This window comes from Sphaerodactylus townsendi, linkage group LG03, assembly GCF_021028975.2.
Source record: "Sphaerodactylus townsendi isolate TG3544 linkage group LG03, MPM_Stown_v2.3, whole genome shotgun sequence".
In the NCBI taxonomy this organism is placed as follows: domain Eukaryota; kingdom Metazoa; phylum Chordata; class Lepidosauria; order Squamata; family Sphaerodactylidae; genus Sphaerodactylus; species Sphaerodactylus townsendi.
In genome coordinates, this window is record NC_059427.1 from 159,285,448 (window position 1) to 159,302,059 (window position 16,612).

Consider the following 16,612-nt stretch of genomic DNA (forward strand, 5'->3'; position numbering starts at 1 on the left):
CGGGGGGCAGAGGTGGGATCCAGCAGGTTCTCACCAGTTCCTGAGAGTGGGTTACTAATTATTTGTGTGTGCCGAGAGGGGGTTACTAATTGGGTCCGCTTTTCCATCTCCACGCCCTCGCCTCCCCAAGAGGCATCCTGCCTTCGAACGTGAAGGTTCCATATAGCAGTTGCGACTGATAATGTAACTCCCTGAACTGGTTTAATCCCTTTCAGGTACTGCAATTCATGGATTCTCAGCCTTTTGTACCTTTTATCTCACCAGTCTCTATCAAAGAACCTGTGTGTTTCACCATTGCTGTGTTCAGATTTGTGAGTTGGGGCATTTTCTATAATGTGATGATGATTTAGAAATGACCTGGTGCAAAAAAAATTGGGGGGGGCGTGGTGGGGTGGCTGCCCATGGGGGGGGCATCCAACTCAGGTTTTGCCCAGGGCTCAGGTTTGCCTAGGTACGCCTCTGCCCCCTTTGCTGAGGGGGGGCTGGCGAGGGAACCTGTTACTAAAATTTTTGGATCCCACCACTGGCGGGGGGGGGGGGGGCTTCAGTTTTTCTACCGTATTTCTTAGCATAATATTACGCATGTTTTGTATAGAATTTCTGAGTATTCCAAATGTTTCCCATGTGGTACACTGTAACCCTCATGCAGAGGCGTGGGGAGGGGGAATGGCGCCCGGCCCCACCACCACGCCCCCTACCCCTTCCCCCCCTCGCCCTCCCCTACTTACCTCAGTTTAAAACAGCCTGGTGGGAACTACACTTTTTGATGCAGAAAAAGCAGAATGGTGGGAACTACACTTCCCAGGAGACCTTGCAAGCCCCAACTCCTGGGAGTGGGGCTCGCAAGGTCTCCTGGGAAGTGTCGTTTCCACCAGGTTGCTTTTTGTACACCAGGAAATGTAGTTCCCACCAGGCTGCTTTAAAGTAAGGTCAGTGTGGAAGGGGGGCTGCAGGGGGAAGGGGGAGGAGTGGGGGGAAGGGGGTATGAGGGGGAAGGGGGAGGTGTCAGGGGTGATTTTCTGCCCCCCCATATGACCCAATGGTGCACGCCCGGTGCGCGGTGCACCCCTCCCTCCAGTCCCCTTATAGCTCCGCCACTGCCTTCATGGCCACTACATAAAGAAGGTGAGCCCAGATGGCTTTTATTGCAACTGGGATTCTGAAGTGGGGCAGCTCCCGGAAGGTCAGAGGGCAAGGTTAAAAAAAGACCCTGCTTTGAATGGCCACTCTTTTTCTGACTCACAGCTCCACCTATGCAGAGGCCAAGTTACACCGGGGACCTGGAACAGGGCTCTCCGATGTGCCCCCGAAACCACTACTGGGGAGGGCTAGAAGTGGGAAAAGGCCAGGGAGCTAATTCTACACTACTGACCTGATCAGAATTGGCCTCTATGGGCTGGCATTAGCCCAGGTAAGGGGGAAAAGGTGAAACACAGAGAGCAGCCCAGTCTCTTGGGTCACTGTTTCCCTTCCTTGGTGGTGGGGGATGCCTGGTTGGTTTCCGCTTGGTTGGGATGTGAGCCACTCAGCAGACCCAGTGATTGTGTCAGAGCCCCTGGACCTTCAGGTCCAATCCTGGTCTGTTGCACTTCAGCCAGGTTGAGGTCTCAGCTCTTTGCCTGGCCCTGGAGGAGCAGCAGACCAAGTCGGAGCACCTGGCTAGGCCGCCTTCTGGCGTAGTCTCCCAGCCCACTGTTGTCGAAGCCACCCCACATGCCTACAGCTGCCTCAGGCAGCCAAGGGCTGAGCAAAGGAGGTGGCGGTTGCAAGGGAATCCTTGTGTTCCCTCAGCCCGCTGGCCTTTCAGTCCTCCCTTCCCAGCCACCGGCGGAGTTTGTTTGTTTGTTTGTTTCTTTATTATTTGAACTTTTATACCGCCCCATCCCCGAGGGGCTCTGGGCGGTGTACAACTTTAAAACACAGTTAAAATAAACTAGGTAAAACAATTAAAGCAGCAATAACAGTAGGAGGCATCCAACGAACCCCATTTTGTTTTAATAAAATCCTCCCCAGGAGGGAGAGACGGCACATCCCATTAGCTGGAGAGAGGCCCAGATATCAGGAGCCAACCGGGCACTTTCAGCGGCTGGTCCCTCCAAAGGCCCGGCGGAACAACTCCGTCTTACAGGCCCTGCAGAACTCGCCAAGATCCCGCAGGGCCCGGACAGCTGGAGGAAGAGTGTTCCACCAGGCCGGGGCCAGAGCCGTAAAGGCCCTGGCCCGTGTGGAGGCCAGCCGCATCATTGAGGGGCCAGGAACCACTAACAGATTGGCCTTAGCTTGGGGTACAGGCCCAGGGGTGCTGCCTTCCATCACCTCTCATCTCCAAGCGAAGGGGAACGAATGGGCAGAGCGTCTTCTACAAATGGCCCTGGCTCCCTAATTGCCAGAGGAGGCTTCAGAGTTTGCTATTCCTTCTGCTTTTAACTGGGAGGGGGGAAAGGGATCTGTCCTTGGCCTGTCCCCCCCCACTTCTGCTTTTCAGTCAAGTTCTGATTTTGCTTTGGCTATATCAGTGGTGGTGAACCTATGGCACGGGTGCCAGAGCTGGAACCCAGAGCCCTCTCTGTGGGCACGTGCAAACATTCACACACACACCCCTCCACACACATCTAGGCTGGCCTGGGCCGCTGGGCTCGATTGTTAGCATTAAACCTAAAATCTAGTTTTTGGGAAGCAGTGTAGGTAACCCTGTTAAGCACTGTTAAACCCCACTGATTTTCATGCGAAGAACTAAAGCATGATCCTTTACCTGGGAGTAAGCTCGGTTGCTGGCAATGGGGCTTGTTTCTGAGTAAACCCTCCTAGGATCGTGTTTTACCCGTTGGAAGAGTTGCACGGTTGCTTCAAAGCAAATCCACCAACTACCACCAAGCTTACTCCCGAGTAACGCACACCTCGGAGCCAACCGTTTTTTCTAAACAAAAACCTCAGTATCCAGGTTAAATTGCTGTGTTGGCACTTTGTGATAAATAAGTGGGTTTTGGGTTGGAATTTGGGCACTCGGTCTCGAAAAGGTTCGCCATCACTGGGCTATATGAAGCAGGTGTGCCATTTGTGAAAGATACACCCTGCCTCCTGCCGCTTTGTAGTGTCAGCTCTAGGTTCTGACAGTCATGGCAAAGAGAAGACTCCAAAGTTGGTACCTTTCCAGCAGGTCCTTCCGCAGTTGGTGCCCTTGAGGCAACGTTATCAGCTCCAGGCCTGAGTCAACCCCCATGGCCTGCTGCTGCTCCTTGGAGACACCAGTGATTCTGGCAGCCTGAGGAACAGATGGAGTGTTTAGGGAAATGATAGAAGGGGGAGGAAGAAGATAACCCCTCCCCGCGGGGAAGTTTCTCTGACGGACTGCCAAGATGTTAGATTAGATCTCAGGGAACCTTTCTATATGCACAAGAAGGAGCCATTTTCATTGATTCTCCCTTCCCATTGTAGACTTCTCCTGATCCCCTCCAGCTTTTTCTGGGAATCCACTCCCACCCACCCACCCAGACCAACTTCAGGCTGCAGGCAGGTGGGGCTTTACACGTCAAGCTACCACTGTATGTTCTGACTACACAAAGCCAATTTATGTTCCGACTGGAAGCTCAAGAATCAAAATCACTCAAATGTTTGGGTGCTGCAAACACCCTCAGATTTTAGTTCTGTCATATTAAAGCCTGCCCCGAGTCATTAGAAGAGGAAATATTTTAAGTAGCCAACGTTTCTTGTAATGCTGCACAGCATATATTAGAATACAACAGTTTTTCACCTGAATCTAACTCTGACTTCACTTCAGTTGGACGCTCGTAGAAAGAATGATCGTAGGACTAAGACTGCTTCCAATGACAGACTGTCTGGCATCACTGAAGGCTAGCAAATGGTAAAAATATAATCTATACATCTGACTCTCAACATGGCCCCATCTGTGGACACTTACATCTAAAGACTGAGGTCACGAACAGACGAGACAGTTCTTTCCGCAAACCTGAGGAAATGAAACAGGTCTGAAGAAAAATTGGGAACTTAAAAATGAAAATTGGAGGTTGTTCCCCAATAATAGAAATAGCATCTGTATCAGTGAAGTGGCTTTTGACCTTGAAGAAGAAGAAGAAGAAGAGGAAGAAGAGGAAGAAGAAGAGGAAGAAGAGGAGGAGGAGGAGGAGGAGTTTGGATTTATATCCCCCCTTTCTCTCCTGCAGGAGACTCAAAGGGGCTTAAAATCTCCTTGCCCTTCCCCCCTCACAACAAACACCCTTTGAGGTGGGTGGGGCTGAGAGAGCTCCGAGAAGCTGTAGCTAGCCCAAGGTCACCCAGCTGGCATGTGTGGGAGTGTACAGGCTAATCTGAATTCCCCAGATAAGCCTCCACAGCTCAGGCGGCAGAGCGGAGAATCAAACCCGGTTCCTCCAGATTAGATACATGAGCTCTTAACCTCCTACGCCACTGCTGTTGGATTTATATCTCCTCTTTCTCTCTGTAAGAGAAACTTCCCTGTGGGGAGGGGTTATGCTCAATTGTTAGCCCTCAGGAGAGTTGTAGGCAAAAGAAAAGCCATCGACCTCAGTTTTCCCCATCTGTAAAATGAGGAGGAGGAGGAGGAGGAGGAGGAGGAGTAAAAGCGATGAGCTGGAAGTTTTCCTCACCTGGCAGTCCACCTGCAGGATGTGCAAGGCAGTCACTCGGCAGTCGTGCTGGGAAAAGATGGCCTTGAGGCTCTGGAGAGTTTTGGGGTCCAAGGGCTTATTGTCAGGAGGCAAGAGCAGTGAGCGGAAGAGCCGAGGCTGGAAGGAGGAGACCGTCTCCAGCAGGGGCCGCTCAAATCCCAGCTCCTCCTTCGTGTCCCCCAAGTCAGGCAAGGGAGAAGACCCTTCCGCGTCCAGGAACCCAAAGGCAGTCTCTGTGACGTGAGCCCAGCCACGCCACCTCTCTTCCACTTTCAGGTGTTCCACGTGGCTCCGGGGGCCTTCGGGGGCCTTGGGCACCAGTTCACAGTAGTCATTCACTAGCACGGAAGGGGCCCGGAGGGGCTTGAGTGGCGCCTTGGCATGGAGCCGCCCCTCAGAGCCACTCAGGGCCGAGCCCCCCTGTGCGTAAGATGAAGGAGTGTTTGGCCGAAGGACGGGGTCGCTCCCTGTGCGGAAGACTGGAGATGGGGGAGGGAGAGGGAGAGGGCTGTGGTCCTGGATTCCAGGCGGAGCTTCTGGGCTGCCTGTGGATGGGAGGAAGAACAAAAGATGATTAGAGGGAGAGTTTCCCCTTGTTAGTCTGCAGCAGAAGAGCTCAATTTGAGTCCAGGAGCATCTTAGAAAGCAACAAGGATTTCAGGAGGAACCGGGTTTGATTCCCAGCTCTGCCGCCTGAGCTGTGGAGGCTTATCTGGGGAATTCAGATTAGCCTGTGCACTCCCACACACGCCAGCTGGGTGACCTTGGGCTAGTCACAGCTTCTTGGAGCTCTCTCAGCCCCACCCACCTCACAGGGTGTTTGTTGTGAGAGGGGAAGGGCAAGGAGATTGTCAGCCCCTTTGAGTCTCCTGCAGGAGAGAAAGGGGGATATAAATCCAAACTCTTCTATGAGTTTTCAAGTCAAAACTCCTTTCATCATCACCGTGACCCTTGGAATATTACACCCCAGAAATCCTGCTCATCTTTTGCTGAGCCAGCATGGTGTCGTGGTTAAGAGCAGGTGCATTCTAATCTGGAGAACCAGGTTTGATTCCCCCGCTCTGCCACTTGAGCTGTGGAGGCTTGTCTGGTGAACGAGATTAGCTCGTGCACTCCGACACCTGCCAGCTGGGTGTCCACCGTTCTTTGGAGCTCTCTCAGCCCCACCCACCTCACAGGGTGCTTGTTGTGAGGGGGAGGAGGGAAAAGAGTTTGTAAGTCCCTTTGAGTCTCTGTATAGGAGAGAAAGGCGGGGATGTAAATCCAAACCCCTCTTCTTCTCCCTAAGACATGGGTGGGCAATTATTTTTTCCATGGGGCCGCATAAGAAACAGAAAATATTGTGGAGGGCCGGGCCAAAAGGCAGGGGGGCGAGGCACTTTTGAAAGCCCCGCAGAAGCCAGCAGCCAAGGCAACCGGCTTCTGCGGGGCTTTCAAAGACGCCTCGCTCCCCAGCACGGCAGGGGGGCCGGTCAGGGTCATCCGGCGGGCCGGATGTGGCCCGCGGGCCGTATAATGCCCAGGTCTGCCCTAAGAGGTAGCCTACACGGAGGGCCGGGGGCGCGGGGCTTGACGGCGGTGGGTGGCCCAGGCAGCCCCTGGGGACAGCAGGAAATGGCCTGCAGGGGGGCGGGGGGGGCCCTCAGCAGCCTGCAACTGGGGTGCATGCCGTTTCATCATGTGACCGAAAAGCATGCACCCAGGGACATGGGTGACGCCATGTCCCTATAGGCCGTACGGCTCTGCATATATCATCCTTCCGTGCCAGAAAGGATACATTGGGTCCAAAGGATACATTGAGCCCAAAATACATTGAGCCCAAACCAAAACAAGTTGAGGAAGTAGGCAACTACCATGTAGGAAACCCATTCGTTCATTGCAAAGCAGCGAAGTATTTTCAGGGGTATGTCAGGCATTAGATTCTGCACGGGAAGACCGAAGAGAAACTATATTCTGCAGAGGGGTGCTGTGTGGTTTCCGGGCTGTATGGCTGTGTTCTAGCAGCATTCTCTCCTGACGTTTCACCCGCATCTGTGGCTGGCATCTTCAGAGGATCTGATCGTAGGAAAGCAAGTGGAGTATATATACCTCTTAGAGCAGTGGTGGTGAACCTATGGCACGGGTGCCAGAGGTGGCACTCAGAGCCTTTTCTGTGGTTCATCATGTGGGGGGTGGGGAACGATTCCCCGCACACACCCCTAGGCTGGCCTGGGCACGATCCTTTACCTGGGAGTAAGCTCGGTTGCTGGCAATGGGGCTTGCTTCTGAGTAAACGCTCCTAAGGTCATGATTCACACATTTGAAGCATGCACCAAGCTTACTTCCGAGTAACGCGCGCCTTGGAGCCAACCAGTTTTTCTAAACTACAACCTCAGTATTCAGGTTAAATTGCCAGGTTGGCACTTTGCGATATATAAGTGGGGTTTGGGTGGCAATTTGGGCACTCGGTCTTGAAAAGGTTCGCCATCACTGTCTTAGAGTGTCCAGGGTGGGGGAAAGAACCATTGTCTGTGAACAAGTAAAGGGTGCAAAAGGGTGCAATTACTTGTTCACAGACAATGGTTCTTTCCCCCACCCTGGACACTCCAACAGGTATATATACTCCATTTGCTTTCCTACTATCAGATCCTCTGAAGATGCCAGCCACAGATGCAGGTGAAACGTCAGGAGAGAATGCTGCTAGAACACGGCCATACAGCCCAGAAACCACACAGCACCCCAGTGATTCCAGCCGTGAAAGCCTTCGACAATACATATATTCTGCACAATCTCTCCATGATGTACCAAGCTGCATGTTTTGGGGCGGGGAAAAACCCCACCACACGCACACACTCACCATTTAGCAAATTGCTGTCTGAACGAGCAGAGTACAGCGAGGGTCTCCAGTCCAGCTGGTTGAGGCTACTGGGGTCACTTCCTCTTCGGTCCTTTGTCCTGCCGGGCAAGAGGGGGGCGGGGAACGAGAGTGCTTAGATCAAGTGGCCCAGACCCCCTTCTCTTACAAAATCTTGAGTTCAAACTGCGTGGGCAGATGAGGCTGCAGGTGCCCAGCACAGGGCAGGATTGTTCAGACAGACAAGGTGTAAAGGATTTAATGGTGTTGATGGTGAAGTAACCTTGAGTACATTCCACAGCCCGGGCGATAGGCCAGATGCATCGGCGGAGACTTTATCTTTGCGCGGGAGATGAAGACTCGGTTCCCATGGGAAGCAGGAGGGGGGGATGGGGTGAATGGTATTATAACCTGTGCTTCTGGCGGGAAGTGTCATTCCTGCTACCGCGGTAATTCTGAGCTTGACGTCTTAATAAATGGACTTTTACTCCCAAAGCCTTTTATTTCAAGGCTTCATGGAATTCCTTACATTGTGGCAGGAATCATAATTCATCTATATTCTTGCAGTGGACCTCTTTGTCTTATGGCGGAGAGGTTGAATTACTGGCGGAATGCGCGGTAAAGCCCCCCAAAGAGGGTCTGACCTTTCCCTTCTAATCTGGAGAAACCGCAGGAGAACGTACCGCTGGTGGTTCTTCCCCGGCCCTCGACAGCACGAAGTCTTCCTTTTTTTACTCCGTTGGAACGAGGGACGTGATTTAATTTACAATGGGGACTTCATGGCCGCTTAGCGCCAAGGTCTGGATCGAGCTCTGTGGATCGGGATTCTACCCGCTTCCGTGTGGGATTATTACAAACCCTGTGAGATGCGTAACCTGTCATGGAGGAGAGACGGGTTTGACCACCTTTCACATAGCGGCAAATCCAGGAATCCATTGAACGGTATCTCCCTGACTCGTGATTTTGGTGATGCTCCCAAGGAACCACCGTGGCACAGCGGGTCTGGCCCTAAGGACACTGACTAATCTGGAATTGGGAGGGGTATCCGGTGACCGCTTCCCTAATCGGACTTCCCCCATCCCGTCCGGGCATCGCGACCTGAGGTGCCTCGAGCTACCGGGTATACGGGCGGCTACGCTTGCCTCCGATGGCTCGCCTACGACGAAGAGTCTGAAGAAAGCCTGCATTCCCAGCTGACCGGCTTCCTCTCCCATCGCAGAGAAGACTGGATGAGGAAGTAATACTTCGAGATGCCTGCCGCATGGAACCGCGAACGCCAGCTATGGAGGAGGAACGGCACAGTTGCAGCGAGAGCGCCAAACCTCTGCAGAGGGACCGGAACAGCAACGCGAAAGAAGTCCAGCTCGAGTTGACCGCGCTAAAAGACGCCCAATCCATAATATGCCCAGAATCTGTCAGTCCATGATAAAGTCCTGAAATGTCCAGACTGATTTACAACGGTGAACGCTGTTGCCTGTACCAAGACGCGAAAAGTGAATCCCACCAGCCCCAAACGGACCTAACTGGCTAAATTGAACGAAAAGCTGCTTTGCATGCCATTCGCCAAGATGCATTGGCTCAAGTAAGGAGAGAGAGCTGGCTGCGTTGGAGAGGGAACGGGAACTAAGGGAGGCAGCAGACCAGGGGGGTCCCCTGCTGGAGCTTGCGGCAGCATTGATCATGCTGGTGCCAGGGGGGCCACGCCGCATCGGGTCCCGCCACTCCAAACGCCAGCTGCACCGGCCAGCGCCTGAGCCCGCCTCTCGCATAACAGCTGCCTGCCCAACTCCGCTTCAACCAGCGAACTTCATCTCCCAGCAGGCGCTTGCGGCCAGCTGAACGGGCTACATCGCCCCATACCAGCCCGCTTTGATGGGACCGCCTCAAACTTCCCTATCATCTTGCAACTCAATGCCTACTTGAAGACTATGATGATCTATACCGCTTGAACGCTGGAAAATACGGGACATCGCTCAGTTCTGGATGGGGTGCAGCCCACTGGTTCGGGATTGTTTTGATTTGTGCAGGGATGAGGACTCTCGTGACAGTGCCCGCGATTCTCCAAGCTCTAAGAGCCGCCAAGATCCAGGCCGTAGAATGAAGCTATCCGCACTATCAAACCATCCAGCAAGGCAACCGCCCATTTGCAGAATTTGTCCGCGGAATTTCAGGCGGGCGGCGCTGCTCGACTTCCTCCTCTCTGAGTGGCCTGAACGATGAAATGCTAATACTTCTCAGATGCGGTGGACAACAAACTACGCGGAAACGGTGTTTTAATTCGGGTTCCTCACCATTGCAGATTGGATCCAGCAGTTAGTCTCAGGTGGCGCCTCGCTTGAATACGCCAGCCAAGGAGGCCGCCACGCCCTAAAACCACTACTGTGTCCACCAACCGCTTCCAGCCGCCCTACCGGAACCACCTTCTGAACGCCGGCCGCTTTAATTTGATTGTGTCTTTACGCGGAGGGCCAGGTCATCTTAGCCAGCCAACTGTCCTTCCAAGAAGCAAAACCAACAACCCCAGTTCACAGACTCCGCCTGCCAAACCACCACGCAGGTCAGGGTTTCAGCCCCACTGGCTCGCTCCAAAGCGTGACCGGGTTGCCACTCCAGAGGAGGGGAAGCAGCTGTTTGCCTTTCTTCAGCCCCCCCCATGGACATGGGCCCGACTGACGCGGTGAGGAAGGCAGCGCCCCATTACTGTTCAAGCATTTGGCTAACCCTGGCTAAACACACTGCGAGATTATAGCCTCGGCCTTGTGGATTCCCGCCAGTTCCCACTGCTTAATGCGGCCCCAGGTGGCAGAGGAGCTAGGTCTAGACCGAATTCCTCTGGCTAAGCCCATACCCTTTCACCCAAATGGACGGCCAGCCCTCGAAACTAAGGATCGCCCAGTACAAAACACAGCCGTTCCTCCTCCTCATAATTACTGGGAGAAAATTAGTTTCATTTTGCATGCCAGTGGCCAAACACTCCATAGTTTTGGGCATGCCTTGGTTATTGTTACATGAACCAAAAATTCATTTGAAAGAAAGGATCCCAGAATTCAATCAATTCCTCCCTCAAGTGTGAACACATGAATTGGGAAGAAAACCTTAACGCTTCCTGACACACACACCCTCCCTGGTTTTCAGTGATTGCTCCGGATTCTATTGGCATCCCAATTGCATATCACGATCTAGCCAGAGTTTTTCAGAGCAGGAATGCCATCAGTTGCCACCCCACAGAGACACTGACTGTAAAATTGTCATACAACCAGGGGCACAACTACCCAAGGGTAGAATCTACCGCATGAGTCCCAATGAGGAGAAGGAACTGCGGCCTTCTAGACAAGAACCTTGCTCTCGCTGGTTCATACGGGCGGGCTACCAAACACACAATACACGCTTGCTCCCGCTTTGTTTGTCAAAAAGAAAGATGGGTCTTTACGGCTTTGCACAGATTATCGAGGTCTTCACGCGTCTCCTGTCCAATAAATATCCTTTCGGCTTTGATCATGACTCCTTTAGATGCACTCGCAAAGGACGATTTTTACTAAATTGGATTTTGAGAGAAGCTTATTACAGAGTCAGAATTGCTGAAGGATATGAACACCTTGACTGCATTTAACACAAAGCTTGGACAGTTTGAATACTTAATCATGCCATTCGGGTTATGGGGCCCCGGAGCTTCTATGGCCCTTATCAACTAAGTTCTCCATGATTTACTGTACAAGGAGTTGTTGTATACTTAGATGACGCTTTAATTTACTCACAAACTATAGAAGAGCATGAAATATTGGTTCGAGAGGTATTGGAAACGCTTGCTTGACAACTCTCTTTACAAACTCTCCAGCTGTTTTCATCAGACCTCCATTGACTATTTGTTACTGATTCACCAGGCTTTAAAAATGGATCCTGCGAAATGACGAGGTCCTCCAATGGCCTGCCCTTACCTAACCCAAAGAACTCCAGTCGCTTCTGGTTTTGCTAATTTCTATCGTGGATTTTATTCCAATTTGTTGAACTGACTCTCTCCTTCCTCACACCTTCTTACGACTAAGGGTAAAGATCCACTGTCCGGCCAAGCCCGCCCCCCCTTTCCTGGTCTGAGGAATGTCAAACAGCTCTTCAACTATTAAAATTCATGCTACTAATCAACCTATCCTAAAGCAATTCCCACCCAGATCTCCGCTTGTGGTTCAATGCGGACGCTTCGACAAAGCACTTGGGGCAGTCCTGTTGCAGAAAAAATAAAGATGGTGACTGGTCTGGTGCTTATTTGTCTAAAAATTCTCTGGTGCCTCTAACCTCAACTGACTGTGAGACAAAGAGACTGGCGGCTAATGTAGCACTCTCCACTTACGCCATCACTGGCTGGAGGGGGCTAAGCACCCCTTTCAAGTTTGGTCGGATCATAAAACCTGGCAGCTCTTTCCACCCCTCAAGATACAAACAACTTCAAGCAATGATTTCTTTCTCGCTTCTCTTTACAGTCCATTTTTCCTGAAAACTAACAAACTGGTTGACGCTGCCTACCGAGGGGTGGGGCTGCCTTAATGTAGACATTCCACGACTGTTCTTTTCCTTTCCTCCCAGTTGGGGCTGGCTACCAGATCTCAACGCCCACTTCTCCTCCACCCCCCGGCTCCCAGTCTCGCTCTCCTTCCTGCGGGAACTGGAGGAGGCGGGCTGCACTTGTCAAGGAGACTCCCACCGCGCTTGGAGAATGGAGTTTGGCGGAGGGGACTGTTGGTACGCGGCTCTCCGCAAGCAGGTTCTTTGAAGCTTGCCATGCCCGCTCGCTGACATTTTGGCTTTTGAAAACTTGCATTTAGCCCGCCGGGTAGTGTTCGGTGGCTGCTAATGCAAAGACATTGAGGTAAATATTAAAGGCTGCTCGGTTTGTGCAGAAGCCAAAACTATCCTTCCGAAAGCCCCATGACTATTGAAACCTCTCCCGGGTAGCCTCCCGCCTCTTTGGGAAGTCATCTCCATGGATTTTATTACAGATTTGCCCGAAGTCATGGCAACACGGGTTTTATGGGTGGTGGTAGACTTATTTCAAGCAAGCTCCATTTTATTCCATGTGCTTCCATCCTTCCTAAGTTGGCACGGCTGTTTGATTCAACATGTTTACCGCTCATTCACCAAGTATAGGTTCCTAATCACGCCCCCAATTCATCTCAAAGTTCTGAAAGTTTTTTTGGGGTTGTTGGGGTCGCCTACCGTCACCTCTACCACGCCTTCCTCAAAGTGACGCCAGACTAGAGAGAACTAACAGAACCCTAGAGTACAGTATTTACGCGCAGCATACCCTCAACTACCACCAAGACAATTGGTGCGAGCTATTCCGCTTATGGAGCACGCCACAACAATGCGTGTTCATAGTAGTACAAAGAAACCCTTTGAAATTGTATCTGGTCGCCCTTCCGGGCCACAGTTACAACTACCCGCAGCAGCTGGACCCCCAGAATTTCGCTAACAATGGATTTCATCCCAGCCGAGATGGAAGTCGTCCAGACCGCTTCGAGCAAATGCTAAAGGACCCCAAAAAAACTGCAAGCGGATAAACACCGGGCCGGATTTTCCTCTGCGGTGGGCTCCTGCGTATTTATCTACAAAAAAATCTCAGAGACGGCATAAATTTTCCAAACTTGGCAAGAGATTTGTGGGACCTTTTCAGATTACTAAAGTGATTAATGATGTCACTGCTCGCTTAGATTTCCCTCTTAACTCTCTTAGTAAATATCCATCCTGTCTTCCATTCCAGCTTGCTCAAGGAGGCTCCCTGCCTGGATGCCTGGCACGACTACCGGAGAGGCCCCTCACCCATTATTATTGATGGCCACAAGCACTACGGTAAATTGACGCTTATCTTGACTCTCGCTAATCGCAAAACGCTTTGCAATATTTAGTTTTGGGTGGATATTCCTCTGGGTATAATCAATGGGTTTATTCCGGAACATTGAAGCCCCCACTTTATTTCTGCTTTTCACTTTTCCGGGCATAAAACCTGGGGGGAAGGGTCTTCTTTAGGGGAGGCAGAGTGTAAAGGATTTAATGGTGTTGATGGTGAAGTAACCTTGAGTGCATTCCACAGCCCGGGCGATAGGCCAGATGCATCGGCGGAGACTTTATCTTTGCGCGGGAGATGAAGACTCGGTTCCCATGGGAAGCAGGAGGGGGGGATGGGGTGAATGGTATTATAACCTGTGCTTCTGGCGGGAAGTGTCATTCCTGCCACTGCGTGTACTTGAGCTTTCTAAGATGTCTTAATAAATGGACTTTTACTCCCAAAGCCTTTTATTTCTGCGTCTATGGAATTCCTTACACAAGGGAAGAATTCCACAACGAGGCATTACAGTTGAAGCTGTTTGGACTCAAATGAAAAGGAATCACACAATGTGAGTTTCCTGTTCCTTCTCTTTTCTTTCTCATGTAGCGGTTAAGAGCAGGTGCACTCTAATCTGGAGAACTGGGTTTGATTTCCCACTCTGCCACTTGAGCTGTGGAATCAGATTAGCTTGTGCACTCCAACACATGCCAGCTGGGTGACCTTGGGCTAGTTACAGCTCTAGGGAGCTCTCTCAGCCCCACCCACCTCACAGGGTGTTTGTTGTGGGGCGGGGCGGTGGAAGGGAAAGGAGATTGTAAGCCCTTTGAGTCTCCTTGCAGTAGAGAAAGGGGGATATAAATTCAAACCCTTTATTGTTGTTGTTGCTGTTGTTTTAGGGGCCAGATATTCAGGTTCAACAGGATTGTGACCACAGGAAACACAGGGCCCAGGTGTAGCCACCTGCAGAGGGGCAGCCCCACTGAACAAATAAGATTTCTGCACCCAGATATCCAGACAAGTAGGATTGCTGGGTGGTGTCTGGAAATCTCCAGGCAATTGCTCTCCAGCCAAGAGAGATCAATTCACATGGAGAAAAAAGCCACTTTGGAAGGTGGCCTGTCAGATAAGAACATAAGAACTAGCCTGCTGGATCAGACCAGAGTCCATCTAGTCCAGCACTCTGCTACTCGCAGTGGCCCATCAGGTGCCAACTTTAGTTCGTGTGCTATGAAAAAAACATGGTTTAGAATCCCAGTTCAGCATTCTACAATACACCTCCACTTGGCTTCCCCAATAAACCTCCATTGGCAATCCTCATTCAGATGTCACACTGAACTGGAATTCCATCAAACCACCTGACCTTTCTGGCCCACCTTGAAGGGCACCCACACATGGGTGGGTGCCCCTTGAAGGGCACCCACAACAGTCCAACTCCAGCTAGTGTTCACTCCCACTTGCTCAGCCAGAAAACTCTTTGGAGAGCTAAGCGGTTAGTAGGCCCTAGTCTGGCCCAAGGCCCTAACATGTGAAACACACAGTTGCATCTGACTGTCCATCTGCATATCCTTTGTCCATCAAGGTCAGTATTGCCTGCTCAGGCTGGAAGCAGCCCTCCCAGGTCTCAGATTTGTCACATTATGTACTACATGGTCCTTTTAATTGGAGATGCCAGGGATCATAGAACCATAGTGTTGGAAGAGACCCCAAGGGCCATCAAGTCCAACCCCCTGCAATGCAGGAACACATAATCAAAGCACTCCTGACAGATGGACATCCAGCCTCTCTTTAAAAACCTCCAAAGAAGGAGACTCCACCACACTCCGAGGCCGTGAATTCCATTGTCGAACAGCCCTGACTGTCAGGAAGTTTTTCCTGATGTTCAGGTGGAATCTCTTTTCCTTCCCCTTGAACCCATGACTCCTGGTCCTAATCTCTGCAACAGTGGAAAACAAGCTTGCTCCCTCACCTACCTGACATCCCTTCAAATATCTAAACATGGCTAGCATGTCACCTCTTAACTTTCTCTTTACCAAACGAAACATCCCCAGCTCCCTAAGTCTCTCCTCGTAGGGCATGGATTCCAGACCTTTGACCATTTTGGTTGCCCTCCTCTGGACTTGTTCCAGCTTGTCAATAACCTTCTTGAATTGCGATGCCCAGAACTCTACACAACCTGGGCCCTTCTGCATGCAAAGCTAGGTGCAATACTGCTAAACCATAGGCCCTCTCCCCCATTGGACCACTCATCATTTACACTTTACAGGTGAGGACCTGAGGCTGGGACACAGCACGCTGGCCAGAGTTACTCAGATGTAGATCTTGCTTACGGCAACGGTTCTGAGCTCCAGGCCACACCCTATCCTCCCTGTCACCTTCCACAAGCCCTTTCCACCACCTTGTATTCCTTCATCACAGCAGTTTTCTTACCAAAGTATGTTCACCTCCGCCATTTCCTCACCAGCTGTGGCTGTGCGGGAACTGAACCGCCAAGCCGGTGCTCTGTGCTTCTTGTCCAGTCCAGGGAGCTGTCCGGTGTCCCTGTAGCGTTCCTCCAGATAACAGAGAGGCAAGCTCCTGTTGACAGGCTGGGACACCACAGCCCCTGAGGTGTCCGAGATAGCTTTCCGGTTGCCCACATAGAAGCGCACCAAGGCCGGCACGTTGTCGAACTGCTCCTGCTCAAACTGGAAGAGGGTGCGGGAATAACCCTTGCGAGGACGGAGGACCACTCGGATGATCTTGAAGTGTAGGGCCTGGCCACCCCAGAAGCAGGACAGAACATAGTCTCCTGCGCTGGACCGTGAGTCACGGATCAGGAATTCTCCATCCTTCTGCAGCAAAGACTCTGCCTCCTAAAATCTCAGAAGGATGGAAAGAGAGGGAGTTGTCTTTGCTATACCCAGGAATTGCCCAATATTGAAGTGATGTATTGTCAAAGGCTTTCATGGCCGGAATCACTAGGATGTTGTGGGTTTTCCGGGTTGTATGGCCATGTTACTGGAATGGTTACTGGAAATGCTACTGGAACACAGCCATACAACCAGGAAAACCCACACCACCCTATTGAAGTGATGTCTTACATCAGTGGTTCTCAACCTGGGGGTCGGGACCCCTTTGGGGGTCGAACGACCCTTTCACAGGGGTCGCCTAAGACTCTTTGCATCAGCGTTCTCCACCTGTAAAATGGATAAATGTTAGGGTTGGGGGTCACCACAACATGAGGAGCTGTATTAAAGGATCACAGCATTAGGAAGGTTGAGAACCACTGTCTTACGTGGATTTTTATATATTTTGAGTGAGTAAAACCTTGTTTTC

The 16,612-nt window shown here is 51.5% G+C and overlaps 1 protein-coding gene across 3 annotated transcripts in view; it reads right to left on the reverse strand.

Moving 5' to 3' along the window:
- LOC125429932 (breast cancer anti-estrogen resistance protein 3 homolog) overlaps positions 1 to 16,612 on the reverse strand; it is a 47,427-nt gene that overhangs the window by 12,903 nt on the left and 17,912 nt on the right. For all 3 annotated transcript variants that reach the window (XM_048491538.1, XM_048491539.1, XM_048491537.1), the window contains exons 3-6: positions 15,725 to 16,149; positions 7,483 to 7,580; positions 4,626 to 5,191; positions 3,147 to 3,262 (exon numbers count right to left, since the gene is read on the reverse strand). In XM_048491538.1, the coding sequence (XP_048347495.1) occupies positions 3,147 to 3,262; positions 4,626 to 5,191; positions 7,483 to 7,580; positions 15,725 to 16,149 (1,205 nt within the window). The remainder of the gene's footprint in view (positions 1 to 3,146; positions 3,263 to 4,625; positions 5,192 to 7,482; positions 7,581 to 15,724; positions 16,150 to 16,612) is intronic.